The sequence below is a fragment of the Prunus persica genome, chromosome G1 (genome assembly GCF_000346465.2).
Source record: "Prunus persica cultivar Lovell chromosome G1, Prunus_persica_NCBIv2, whole genome shotgun sequence".
Taxonomy (NCBI): domain Eukaryota; kingdom Viridiplantae; phylum Streptophyta; class Magnoliopsida; order Rosales; family Rosaceae; genus Prunus; species Prunus persica.
In genome coordinates, this window is record NC_034009.1 from 24,218,126 (window position 1) to 24,230,922 (window position 12,797).

General features: G+C 39.4%; 2 protein-coding genes and 1 non-coding gene across 3 annotated transcripts; all 3 read right to left on the minus strand.

The window, feature by feature from the left end:
* LOC18793413 (receptor protein kinase-like protein ZAR1) lies at positions 1,178-5,489 on the minus strand. The gene is made up of 2 exons (XM_007225128.2): positions 3,536-5,489; positions 1,178-2,219 (listed from the first exon to the last, which is right to left on the minus strand). The coding sequence occupies exons 1-2, from the start codon at positions 5,040-5,042 to the stop codon at positions 1,585-1,587; spliced, it is 2,142 nt and encodes a 713-aa protein (XP_007225190.1). The 5' UTR covers positions 5,043-5,489; the 3' UTR covers positions 1,178-1,584.
* LOC18791592 (proteasome subunit beta type-5) lies at positions 8,922-11,938 on the minus strand. The gene is made up of 8 exons (XM_007222536.2): positions 11,803-11,938; positions 11,509-11,635; positions 11,287-11,416; positions 10,886-10,992; positions 10,434-10,568; positions 10,242-10,345; positions 9,450-9,550; positions 8,922-9,316 (listed from the first exon to the last, which is right to left on the minus strand). The coding sequence occupies exons 2-8, from the start codon at positions 11,620-11,622 to the stop codon at positions 9,189-9,191; spliced, it is 819 nt and encodes a 272-aa protein (XP_007222598.1). The 5' UTR covers positions 11,623-11,635; positions 11,803-11,938; the 3' UTR covers positions 8,922-9,188.
* Positions 12,106-12,188, minus strand: TRNAL-UAA. Its single transcript has one exon. It is a non-coding gene; the product is annotated as a tRNA-Leu (tRNA).

Consider the following 12,797-nt stretch of genomic DNA (forward strand, 5'->3'; position numbering starts at 1 on the left):
GCGTCACGGCAACAACTGGTTGAGCCCACCCAGCCAGTTCTCACCAATTGGGAAAAAAAAAAAAAAAAAAAAAAAAACCAAGTGTGACCTTGGTATGTATGGCAAATCCTGTCCTCGACAAGCAGTACGATCCTCTAAGATCTCTCTCACAAGCTAGAAAATATAGGAAAACAAGTTTGCAATTTGAAGATGAGTGAAGAGAAGCCTTGCATTTATAATGATTGCGCATCATAGGTCAAGAAGGAATCAAAGGCCTAATCCAATTAGGAGCCCAACTCCAAGAAGAAATTAAAAGCCTCCTCCAGTTAGGAGCCCAATACACAGAAGTAAGCCTAGATGCAGTTGAAAACCCCGATAAATATTTCTCATCTCCTCCATGCCACGCATGTATCATGCAGAAGCTAGAGGCCATTTGTAGGAGCACATATTTCGGCAACCAATCATGAGGCGCCACGTGGACAATGAGAATATTCCTTAGGTCAACAATTGTGCTCCATTTAATTGACCAATTATTTAGACTTAAAATAGAGATATCACCATGAATTATGGATTTGGTTTTCATTAAATCTCCTTAATTGATCCAATCTATTCATTTTATGGAGAGAATAATTTCCTTTCATATGGGAATTATTCTCCGAAAAACCCTAGAAGGCAAGAGCTTTATAAATACATGGCTACACAACACACATAAGGTAATTTTAAACACACTCACAAACTCACTTTCTCTCTCGCCACCCCTTCTCTCTCTCTCTCTCTCTCTCTCTCTCTCTCACGGCTCCACCACCCAATTCTCTCGTACCGTAGAGAAAACTCCGACCTTCTCTGTTATTCTTGTATCTTCCTCAAGATCATATAACTGAATTAGGCATCGGAGAACCTTTGGCCAACACCCCCATGTATGATTTATTTACTCCAACTTTTTTCACAGAAATCGAGGAAGAAGAGAGAAAAGGAAGCTTGAAAGATGAAGAATCTCTTACGAATATTCTCCCATGAGAATTTTGCTCAAACAAAAATTGTAGGTCCAATTAACAAGAAGAAAAGAATAAAGAATATAAAAGGAAGAAATATTGCAAACCTCCTTAATTATGTGTCAAATAAGTTATCTAGTCAATATCTTTTTATTCCATCCAAATATGGGGTTGAATAAAGTCCTGCTTGGGCAAACTAACAATGGTTTTATCAGATTGAATTTTGTTGAAAATATCTATTTGAGGACTTGTGAATATACAACCCATAATGGAGCACAAAATGGAGGGAAAGTACATTATTACAAGCATTTTGTAGGGACTGACAGAAATTTAAAAAGAATTAAATTACAAAACCTACCCAATTCTTAATTATCAATTTAACACAAAATAGAAAAGAAAAGTATAACAAAATTATGCTATGGGAAATTGCTTGACTTCCAAAAACGATTTGGGTTTTCGAAATAAATCTAGATGGTAGAGAAGACTCTGAATGCTACCACCACCTATCAAAATTCACCATGTGACAAATTTCAATCTGCAAATTCATCAGGTGAATGTGGGAATTTCTTGGCTATATATAAATGTGGATCCAAACCAGAACCATCAAATTCTCTCACGTCCCAACCCTTTCAAGATTTTCAGAGACAGTTTTCATCCTTGGCCTAACCTCGGGATCTGTCTCAGTACATGCAAGCGCTATATGAAAGGCTGCTAGCACCTCTTTCTTGGCATGCACTTCTTGAAGCAACATAGGGTCTACCATATCTGACAAAGGGTTTTCGTCCTCAAACCCTTTCCTCACCCACCTCACCAAGTCCGGGACTTCAACGGAAGTTGATGTGGTCGGAGAGAGCTCGGGGGACTTTCCAGTGAGCAATTCAAGCAACACAACTCCAAACGAATACACGTCCCACTTTTGGGTGGGTTTGTTGCCCGGGACTCGGGCCTCCGGGGCACGGTAGTTGTTTGATCGCTCTGTTGGGACTGATTTTAGGTAAGGCAGAGCTCCACCCATGAAGCCACCTGAGGAGGGGTTGTTGCCTGTGATGGTTATCAGTTTGTTGAGTCCAAAATCGGAAACGTAGGCTTGAGATTCATTGTCAAGAAGAATATTGGAGGGTTTGATGTCTCCGTGTACAAACTTTCTTGGGCTGCATTCATGGAGGTAGGCCAAGCCCCGGGCTGTTCCCTTGGCGATTTTTAGCCTCGTGGTCCATGAGAGGCTTGATGATGACTGGCCATTTCTCCCTGCAAAATGAAGTAGAGTTTCCAGTTTCATTAGCTTTCTTTTTTAAAAAATTAAAGGAAGAAATTAATTAAAGAAACAGTTATGTAGCCAAAAGTAACATACAAACAAAGTCTATAATACTGTAGCCAAAAGTAAAATGTTAAAATATACAAGAATTGCAATATTAACCCCATGCCCATGGGCCATGGTAGTTGTAGTGGTTGTGGCTCCATGCCATCAAGGAAACGTAAAAAGAAATGCAAAAAGTATGATGATCATTTCAGGGCAGAGAAGGACAAAAGAGAACAAAATCCGGCCTTCGGTTGTGAAAAAGGCCACAGAAAATAAAACTCATCGGCAGCATGAGGGAGGGATGATCATCCTGACCTACCATTTTGTGATTGAACCCTACAAATGTGCAAGCCCCACAACACAGTTTACTCACTCGTGTCCCATCGCAGCACTGATGCACTGTCCACATGCAAAGTGCTCTACCCGTGGGCCACTCTTCACATACTCTCAAGCAAAGGTGAAAATTGTAACATCAAATTTAACCAAGGCAAAGACCCCTTGTTCCTAACTCAAACAATACAAGCTACAACTGTTACCCAGAATTGAAGAACCAATAGGAGATCCTGTCTTTCTCTTTTATGAGAAAAAATTTACAGGGTGGGGAGGCTACTCATCCCATAGCTAGGGCATACAAAAGCTTCTTTGAGAGCTTACAGAGGTGGTCTTAGCTCTTTTTTTGATTTTTACATACTACCGAACAAGAAGAAGTATCGGCAGCAAGACTCGAATTTAGGTCTCGATAGCGAAAAGAACGATCCTTATCAACTCAACCAACCCTTGTTGGCAGATCATGTCATTTTTCTATTACTTGCAAAGTTGGCAAAGATTTATTAGTTTCAATTTGGTCTAATTTTATGAGCTATCTGGCACATTAGGAAAAAGAAAATGATGGTTAGAAGAGACCAACTAACAATAATAAGCGTGGAGCAACATAATAAAATATCATCATTCGTGCACTACGCGGAATAATAATTAGTTCCCGCTGCCCATTAAACCTGTAAGCTCTGAACGATCGATCCAGTCCCAACCAATAACAATTAATTCAAGCTTCTACAATAGCCCAAATCTAGGCATAAATAAACTACCTAATCGTGGCCCAGCTGCATTATATGCCTTCAACAAAGACTACCAGTCAACTAAAAGACGCCAACCAAAACACGACACATCAGATTCTGACTCACAAATGACAAAACCACGTAATTCAATTCACACAACTGCATACGAACAAAACAAAACAAACAGAGGAAGAAAAGAAAAAACTCACCGCGAAGAGCAGAGGCCAAGCTGCCATGAGAAATGAAATCACTGATCAGAAGCTTCTCATCCGGAGCCCAATAATAAGCTCTCAATTTCACAACATTCGGATGTTTCACTCTCCCAATCGCCTGAACCTCGGCCGCAAACTCCTTGTACCTCTGATCACCGCCCTCACCCAATCTCCTCACAGCGACAGGGATGCCACTGCCGAGCACCACTTTGTACACGATCCCCAACCCGCTCTTGCCCAGCACATATGCCGAAGCTCTCAGAAGCTCGTCGAGCTCAAACGTGAACCCTTTGTCAATGGCCACGAGATCTCCCTCCCCTTTTCCCCTCTCTGCTTTTTCTGGGTCGCCCTGTTCCGAATCCTCGTTCCCAAAGCCGCCATTGATGCAAGCGCAAGAACAGAGTTGACAGAGATGAAGCTTCTCGTTCCCTCCAAATTTGCTCTTCCCTGTACAGCTACAGCCGTTCGAATTATCTTTTCTTTTCCAATAGATGTAAACGACGACTAGCCCAATAAACGCCACTCCCGCCGCGTCAGCCACCGATATTAAGATAATCAAACCCGGACTCAAACCCTTTCTCGGACCGTTTTCGGATCCGGGTCCCGAATTCGGATTACCCGGCGAGCTCTGCCCCGGGTTCTTACAAGTTTTCTGAAGCGGAAACCCGCATAGCAGAGGATTGTTCAGAAACGCAGTAGGCCCCTGATTCGAAAACGACCCCGTTTGGGGAATTTCCCCGCTCAAGTTATTGTTTCGGAGATCGAAACTCACCGTCACCGGTAAATGGCCGAGAGATTTCGGAATCTTGCCCGATAAGTGATTATACGAGAGGTTGAGGGTACCGGACAGGGACTTCAACTCGCCGAAATCCTCCGGTACCGATCCGGTGAACTCGTTCGAGGAGAGGTCTAATTGGATTAGATTCTCCATATCGGACCAAATTCCCGCCGGAATTTCGCCGCTGAATCTGTTCCTCGCGAGAATCAACCGCTGCAATTGCTTGCAGTTCTTCAAGTACTCTGCTTGGAGCGAACCGGAGAGAGAGTTGTTGGAGAGGTCGAGGTTCTGGAGGCGGGGGAGGTTGCAGATCGAGGGAGGGAGCGAACCAGAGAGGTTGTTACCGTAGAGGAAGATGCTGTGGAGTGAGGTGGCGTTGAAGAGCTGGGAAGGGATAGAGCCGTGGAAGTTATTGCTGTGGAGGTTGAGCCGCCGGAGATAGACTAGGGTTCCGAGCTCGGACGGAATATACCCGCGGAGATTCTTGCCGGAGAGCGCGATTCCGACGACGCGGGGTTCCGGGAAGCCGGTGACGTTCATGCAGGAAATGCCGGTCCAGCGGCAGGGGGTGTCGTCGGTGTCGAGCCAGTCGGAGAAAGCGGAACCGTCGGATGGCTGTTCGACGGCTGATTTTAGAGAGAGGAGGGAGAGGCCGTCTGGGGTGAGGGAGAGAGTGAAGTCAATGAAGATGGAGATGAGGAGGAAGAAGAAAATAGAAGGTTCCATAATTTGGCAGAGAGAAATAAAAATGGGAGCGAAATTGTAAATTGAAATGTGGGTTCTAATTGAAATGCATGTTGTTGTTGTTGTTGTTATGGGGAGAGAGAGAGAGAGAGAGAGAGTGTGGGAGAGAGTAGTTGGAGGTCTGGGTGGGCTGGTGCCCGCCGGTATTTATGAGAAAGAGACTTGAGATGGAGGAGATTTGATTGTTGGGGTCCACCTCCCGCCAAAAAGAGAGAGAGATAGAGCTGAAGAGAGAGAGAGGACTGGCTAACAGAATAAGGGGGAGGGAGGCAAGGAGGGAGTAGAAGAAAAGCAAAGGCATAGAGAGTGGTGGCTTTTGCAATGTGTTTTTAAAGCATGAATTGAATATGATGCTGATTTTACATATACTATATGGCCAGGTCTAGTTATAAATAACATTCCCTCATTTTCTGGACTACTTGTTTGGTTCCATCTAATTTCTTATCCTGGGTTAACTAATAAACTAGGCCCTGCTTGCAATATTTTTATGTTTAAGAGAAAAATGCTAGGGACAGTGATTCATCGCGTCCATGTCGATGAGTTTGGCCACATTGTGAGAGCCGTATTCATTAATGACAGTCACTTATACCGTATACCAGATAAGTGTAAATCGCATTATAAAATACATATTCATCATCAATGACTCACAGTTACACAAGTGCGGGTGTGCGACTATCCTAACAAAACTCATATGTTTAATTAGCACTGGAATCAGTTGCTTATAATAAGAGAATCATTTGTTTGATAAGATTGTATGAGTATGCACGGAAATTTTTGGAACTTAAACTATCATAATAAAGAAATATATGCCCAGACACAGTCACAGAGTCTATGTATCTGTTGTGGCTTCATTGGTCCACAGAAACAGCAGCAACGAGCAAGAGCAACTACAAATGAATGAAGCAAGTAATGGTTACTGGTAGGAAAAAAAGAATCTCCAACTAAAAGTCTGACTTATGTTGACCAAAGAAAAAGGAGTCTCCCTGATGAATCCCTCAAGGTTTCGCAATTAATTGACAGCAACCAAACAGAGACATGTAGTTTTACAGTAAACTGATTTGGTAGTTTTTTATTTTCTATAAATGAAAATTCTAATTACTCTAATGTACGGGATGTGATAAAAAACGCAGCCGCATAATTAATCGGATATCTAACGAAATAGCAGGTTTTTTTTCCCAAAATATTTTTTATTAATCATGTAAACTAATTACATAATTGTTAAGTGGAAACTTGCATAATAATGATATCTTATTCTTAATGATGAAAACATGCTTAGAAGCTAATAAAGCAGTGCTAAATTGCTCTAGCTTTGTACCATCTTTTTATTATCCTCCTGTCTTCATTCGAGTAGTTGCCAGATTGGGATCTATCTACACATCATTTTCATTTCGGTGGAACAATGTATTCTACGAATTATTGTACTTTATTTTTTTAATGGACAATTAATATAATTGTACCTTAATTTATTGGCTATAAAAAGTAGACTCCCTTCCCTTTCTGTACTTGATATTTTAATGAAAAAAAAATTCTGGCTAGAATATATTTGGTAGCTAGCATGTAGTGATGACATCGTGTGACAAAAGACAAACCCATAAATAGGCAAAAATAATAATATTATTATTATCCAATGCTTTGTACTTAAGGGATGTAATTGATTGGGGTTGAATCAAAGTTAACTCAACCCCAACCCAATCAGCCTGCCTTTGGTTTGGTTTAGTTTGGTTTAGTTGTTCCACATGCTCATGAGAAAGGTGGGGCCCATTTACGGCAAAATTTGGTTCTCCTCGTTGACGCATTTGATTTGAGTGACCTCACTGAAGCATGTTGGGGTGGTAGGTCTGACTCTGATTAAACCTAAAAAGAGTAAAACCAAAAAGTGGTAGAGAAAAGTCCAGTGTTTGCCTTGTATTGTAATCTACAACTTCTAATTTGCATCTGTTTCATCTTTCTTAATGATTGGCAGGCATGCCCCAGATCGACTTCAAGGGCAAAAAAATTATGTTCAATTGTTGAACAAGCCGAGGAAGTTTAAATCCATAAATTTAAAGGAAATTTACTTATTTGAATCATGGTCGCTAGATTCAAGATAAATAAATAAATATAATGGATTAAAGGTATGAAGATAGAAAAAAGAGTTTCAAGGTAAAAACACAAAATTTCTTAAATATATGAGACTTTTTATTTTGTTAAGTTTCTAAAGTGGGACTCGTGTATTCTTAAAAAAAACCTTAACTAGAATCTATTAAAGCTAAGGCACATAGAGAAAATTGAAAGTAATGATTAAAATTAAACAGGAATATAGAAGCACTTTGTAGTGTTGAATTGAAACTATCACAAGATGTTCCATTAAAACCCGGCATCAGTGGAACGGTTAGGTTGCACGCGATATGGGAAAACCATCCCATCAATCTTTTCGTTCAAAGCAATTGCCAGGTATACTCTAAAAGTGAGTAGCATTGGAAAGCACAGGTTCATCAAACACCATAGTCTTCCAGCCTCGAACAACTGCATTCTGAAAAATGGTGGTGTTTGGGGTGTTGGTGAAACGCCGTCCGCCTATCAATCAAAGTCACAAGACCAAATCTCTGGTCTTGATAGTATGCAAAGACTAGGGTGTCAATCAACTTAAACTGGTATTTCTGGTAAGGGTTTGTGAGGGAGATGTTGAGGGTAAGGTTGTAGGAGAGAGATTATGGTTGGTTTCGATGTAATTGAACTGGTTAAGATAAGCACCGCTGACACTGAATTCGGATTTTTTGTATGACCCTGAAATGCTTGTTGTGAGGCAGACAACCAAGGTGCAAATACCAGCAACAAAAAGGACCAATAGATTGCCTTGACCGCCGATACTCGTGTTGTCTGAGCTTTCAGTTGCAGACACGGCTAACAATAAGCAATCAAGAAATTGAAAGAGAGACTGCCCCACTCCAAGCCTTGTTAAAAGAGAAATTGAAAAATCAATTACTTTGGGGAGAGGAGAAATAAATAAATGTATTGCTAAACAAAACAAATAATTCAGGGATTGGGTTTGGTCAAAAGTTTAGGGCTCATTTGATAATTATTTCAATTTTTATTTTTATTTTTTATTTTTTTGTGCTAGAGTATAAAGGAAAATGAGAGTGAGGATAAGATTGAGAGAGAGGATGAGAGGAAAAAGTAACAAAAATGAAAACAATTTGAAATAGATTTCAGTTTCTAGTTTTTGCTTTCACTTTTGTTACTGATCCCTCACATCATCTCCTCTTATCTTCCCTCTCAATCTCATCTTCACTCTCATTCTCACTTCCATTATCCCTCTTTTTCCTCTATACTCTAGCACAAAAAATGAAAACTAAAAACTAAAATTGAAGTGATGATCAAATGAGTCATTAGGAAATTTGTTCACGAACACGTGAATACATGATTTGTAAACCCTAAATCGGAAATGTAGGCTTGAGATTCAATGTCAAGGAGACAGGATGTTGGAGTGTTTGATCTTGTTCTTGGGACTGTTAATTATAGTAATGAGCCGCTTAATTAACTGGAGGCCTTGCAAAATACAGCACTAAACAGTGGTTGCAAAATACAGCAATAAGGAAAGATACATGTTTGTGGCCCCCAAATCCTCCACGAAACTGTTTTAATGTTCAATTGTTAAACAAGTCAAGGAAGTTTAAATCAAAGAAAGAAGCATGCTGCTATGGCCAAACTATTTTAATCCAACTATATGGCACAAGATCCATCATCAAAATAGTAACTTATTTCATTTTACCACCCAATGCCCGTGTCCATTATTATAAATAAATAAATAAAAAACCCCCCTTTCCATTTTCTCTAATTGGATTTAGATTAGTATTATAAAATACGAACATGGCAGGAGTATGAGCACCGAGAAAAAATATAACCCAGTTTGACCAGGGTTTAACTAAAATGGAAGGGCATCACCAACAATAGATAAAATGAAATCCACAATGGAAAGATGATGATGATTTTCAGAAAGTTCTATGACATCAAACTTAAAATCCCGATTCTAACAACATATCAACCGAAATAGGTCATGAAATCCTCTAGTCTTGCATTTCCATCTGCCATCAGATACATGAAGGGGGGGAACAACACTTCAAACCCGGTCCAGGTTGCGCAAGATTCTTAGGCCGCAGCTACTTCAACCATTTCCTGTTCAACTGCACCTTCGACTACAGGATAATAGTGATAGTGAAGCTCCCCAACATCGTCGCCAGAAAGCTTCTTCCATCCATTTGGTCCCACGTGATAAACTGATTAAAAACACCAGTTAGAAACAAATATAAGTAAAATGTGTATTGTGTACTGTCTGTGTGTGTGTGAGAGAGAGAGAGAGAGAGAGAGAGAGAGAGAGAGAGAGAGAGAGAGAGAGAGAGAGAGCGTTACCGCTTGCAACTCCACCACTGGCTCCATCACGGAATGTTGCATGATATATAGCCCTTCTAGCCAACTCAGCAGCTTCTTCAACAGACATATCGTACCGGTACCTAGCATAAGCAACTACAGTCAGTTGAATGATGATGCACCAAAATATAAAGGTTTGCAGAAAACAAGCAATGCATCCACACGAAAAAAACTCAAATATACTCAGAATATTGTAGGGAACCAAAAGTCAGAGAAAAACTTTATATATTTGACGCAATAAAGAAAAAGAAGGCCAATTTCAAAAGTTTCTATTAAGGCAAAACAGAATGCCATAATTAAAGTCATAATAAGATAACTTTGATGGATAAAAAGCAGAATAGTTATAAAAACAAAATGCGATTGTGCTGCAACCATCAGAGCAAGGGGGTTCAATCATAATCCAGTTACCCCAAAGATCAATCGAACCTCTGACAGAACCAAAGGAAAAGAATGGCAGGAACATAAGTGAAAGAAATCTTATTCCCATTTTATTAAACTCCCTCACTTATCTTTATCTTAATCCTTTTAATTGTTTTTTCATTTCCCCTTTTTCTTTTCCAGAGACAAGTTCCCATGACATTCAAAGTTTTGAAACGGGCGTTTTTTACACTTCCACTTGCTTGTAATACCTTATCTATAACTAAATCTTATGCACTTGTAATTCATGTGTTCAAGTGTTCAACGCTTAATAAAGGGAAGACACTGCAGAAACAATGGCTCAAAAAATATTGCACCAATAGACAAACAAAAAATTAAAGGAGTGAAAGTACACACCCATCATCGAGAACACCATAAGCATATGGTGAACCAGATCCAACTGAAAACCGCATGCCTTTCAATCTTCCTCCCTCACTGTCCACATAATAAAGTCCAGGACCCTGCACCCAGAAGCAGTCGCAGATTACATGAGTATAAGTGACTGCAAAACAAAAAAACAATCATGTGATTAGATTTGTATTTCATTACCGTTTCATCCCATCCAGCTATCATGGTCCCAACAGAGAGACCCATGCCACGGTAAGAGTACAGAATGTTTGCCAACAGCTTTGATGCCCCTGTAACTGAAATTCTGCGCTTGTTTGCCAATTCATGCAACCGGCACTGAGTTATTTCAAACAATTGATTGTTAGTAATCCATATAAGGAAAGATACAACAAATAGTAATCTACTTTAACGGTATACTAAGCCAAAATAAAGAGCATAATAATCATGCCCTTAATAGGTTAACACAAATACGATGCCACTACTATGACTCATGATAAAGTTTCTCAAACATATTGGCCTTCCTTGTCCTTGTAAAAACAACATGATAAAAGTACAGAACACCGAAAAAATATATTCACCCCTTCAAAGTTGATCATAGCTGACAATTCTCAAATTGTACACTACAAAATAAGAAAAAAAGGTACAAGAACTACCTTAATCCCCAGATTTCTATGCCAAAACTGGCAGTCAGCGGCTCCTCCAGCCATTGTACCAAGCATGTAAGGATTGATTTCAATAATTTTCTTCACAGATTGTGAGGCTGCAAAGATTAGGAAGAAGATTGTAAATGTGAACCCATGTTCCATAGCCAAAGACAAGGTACATGATTAACAGTAGCAGATGCATTCTAAGACACCTAAACTAACATGATAAGAATATGCCAATGCGATGAACAAAGCACTTAATCAAAATCACTCTAAAATGTGAAGAAGCCACATCTTCACGGGTATTACTAAGTTTAAGCATCACTCTCAATTAACACAATAAAAAGTTCATGGGACAAAGCATAGGACTATCACATATTTGCAAACAATTTGAAGTAATAAAATATTACATATATATCCTCCCATGCTAGCTCGAGAATCAGCGGCAACCATGACGCCATCCTTGAAGATAAACGCAAGTGTGGTTGTCCCCTTCGCAGGCTTCACCATTTGAATAGCTTCTTTCTGAAAGCCATCAAACTGAAGCAGGAGAAAAACTCATAATCAGAAAAATGTTACCACACAGCCTAAGAGACACAGGAAGAAAGCATAACATGCACATCACAACTCACATCATTGGTAGTAGGAACCTCGAACGATGGAGCATCTGCAAACCCATCAAGAAACCCACTGCTCGCGCCAACCAGTGGCGCAGCTGATTCAAGACCGCTAGTATCAAGCTTCATATCTCTTAAATTTCTGAGAAGAAAGCATTGACCAAAAAAGAAAATTAAATCATCGACAGCTTTATGATCATGGTTCCAGATTGAACCCTAGAAATCGAAAGCTGGTTCAAAATGTTAAATTTCATGAACTCTGTAATGAAAATCGACAAAATTGGTACAAACTAGAGCTTGTGGAAATACCTGGACGACTGATAATCACGCAGAGGAAGAGGAAGACGAAGAACGGAGACGAAGATCGAGCAGAGAAAATTAATGGAAGGAATGCTTATTTAGACAGAGTGGGTTTCTTGTGCTCGAGGAAAGTGTTAATAGTGATGGCTAGGAGACTGCCTTGTCGACTTTGATTTTATTTTTGGGCCGAGATGGTAGGCCCAAGTTGGTCAGAAAACTGAAACTAAATTGGGCTTTTGTATTTGGTAAAGAAAATAAATTGCACATAATTGGTATATTTTAAAAAGAAAAAGCAAAATAAATACGATAATTTGCTGGCTATGGGGTTCGAACCCATGCGCACTTATGTGCAGAAGATCTTAAGTCTTCCCCCTTAACCTCTCGGGCAAACCAGCTGATGGTGAAATCATGTAAACTTTAAACATTTATACATACAAATAAATAACATATTTTGTTTTATTTTAATTTTTTGTGGGGCATCCAATCATGGGACTCTTTTAATTGTTAGAAGTAAATTTCATGGAGAGAACGTGGACGGTATCGCCACTTTGAATATCACATGCAATCTATGACCCACTAATATATATGTATATATTTACAGCCCCTGTTATTGAGGGATTTGTCAAATAATTTTATTTGAGGGACACCTTTTAGAGTTCCTTACGATTTTTTTTTCAACGATTGAAACAATCTATTTTTTAAGTCTATATTCATAGATCATCCTTGCAAAAAATTAGACAAATCGGAAATTAGTTCGATATCCAATTGTGTCCTACAAAATCGATAAACACGATACTTCAAGAAAGTACTAAAATTTCAATAATTCAATTGAATGGTCAAATGATATCGGATTCAAGTGATTTTTTGTAGAGATAATCTTTGAATGAGTATCTACAAAAGAGACGGTTTGGATTAGTGAAATATAATACGGAGTGGGTCCTACAAGGATCTTTCAAATAAGCTAATTTGAAAGATTCATCAATTGAAGCTCTATGTATATATAT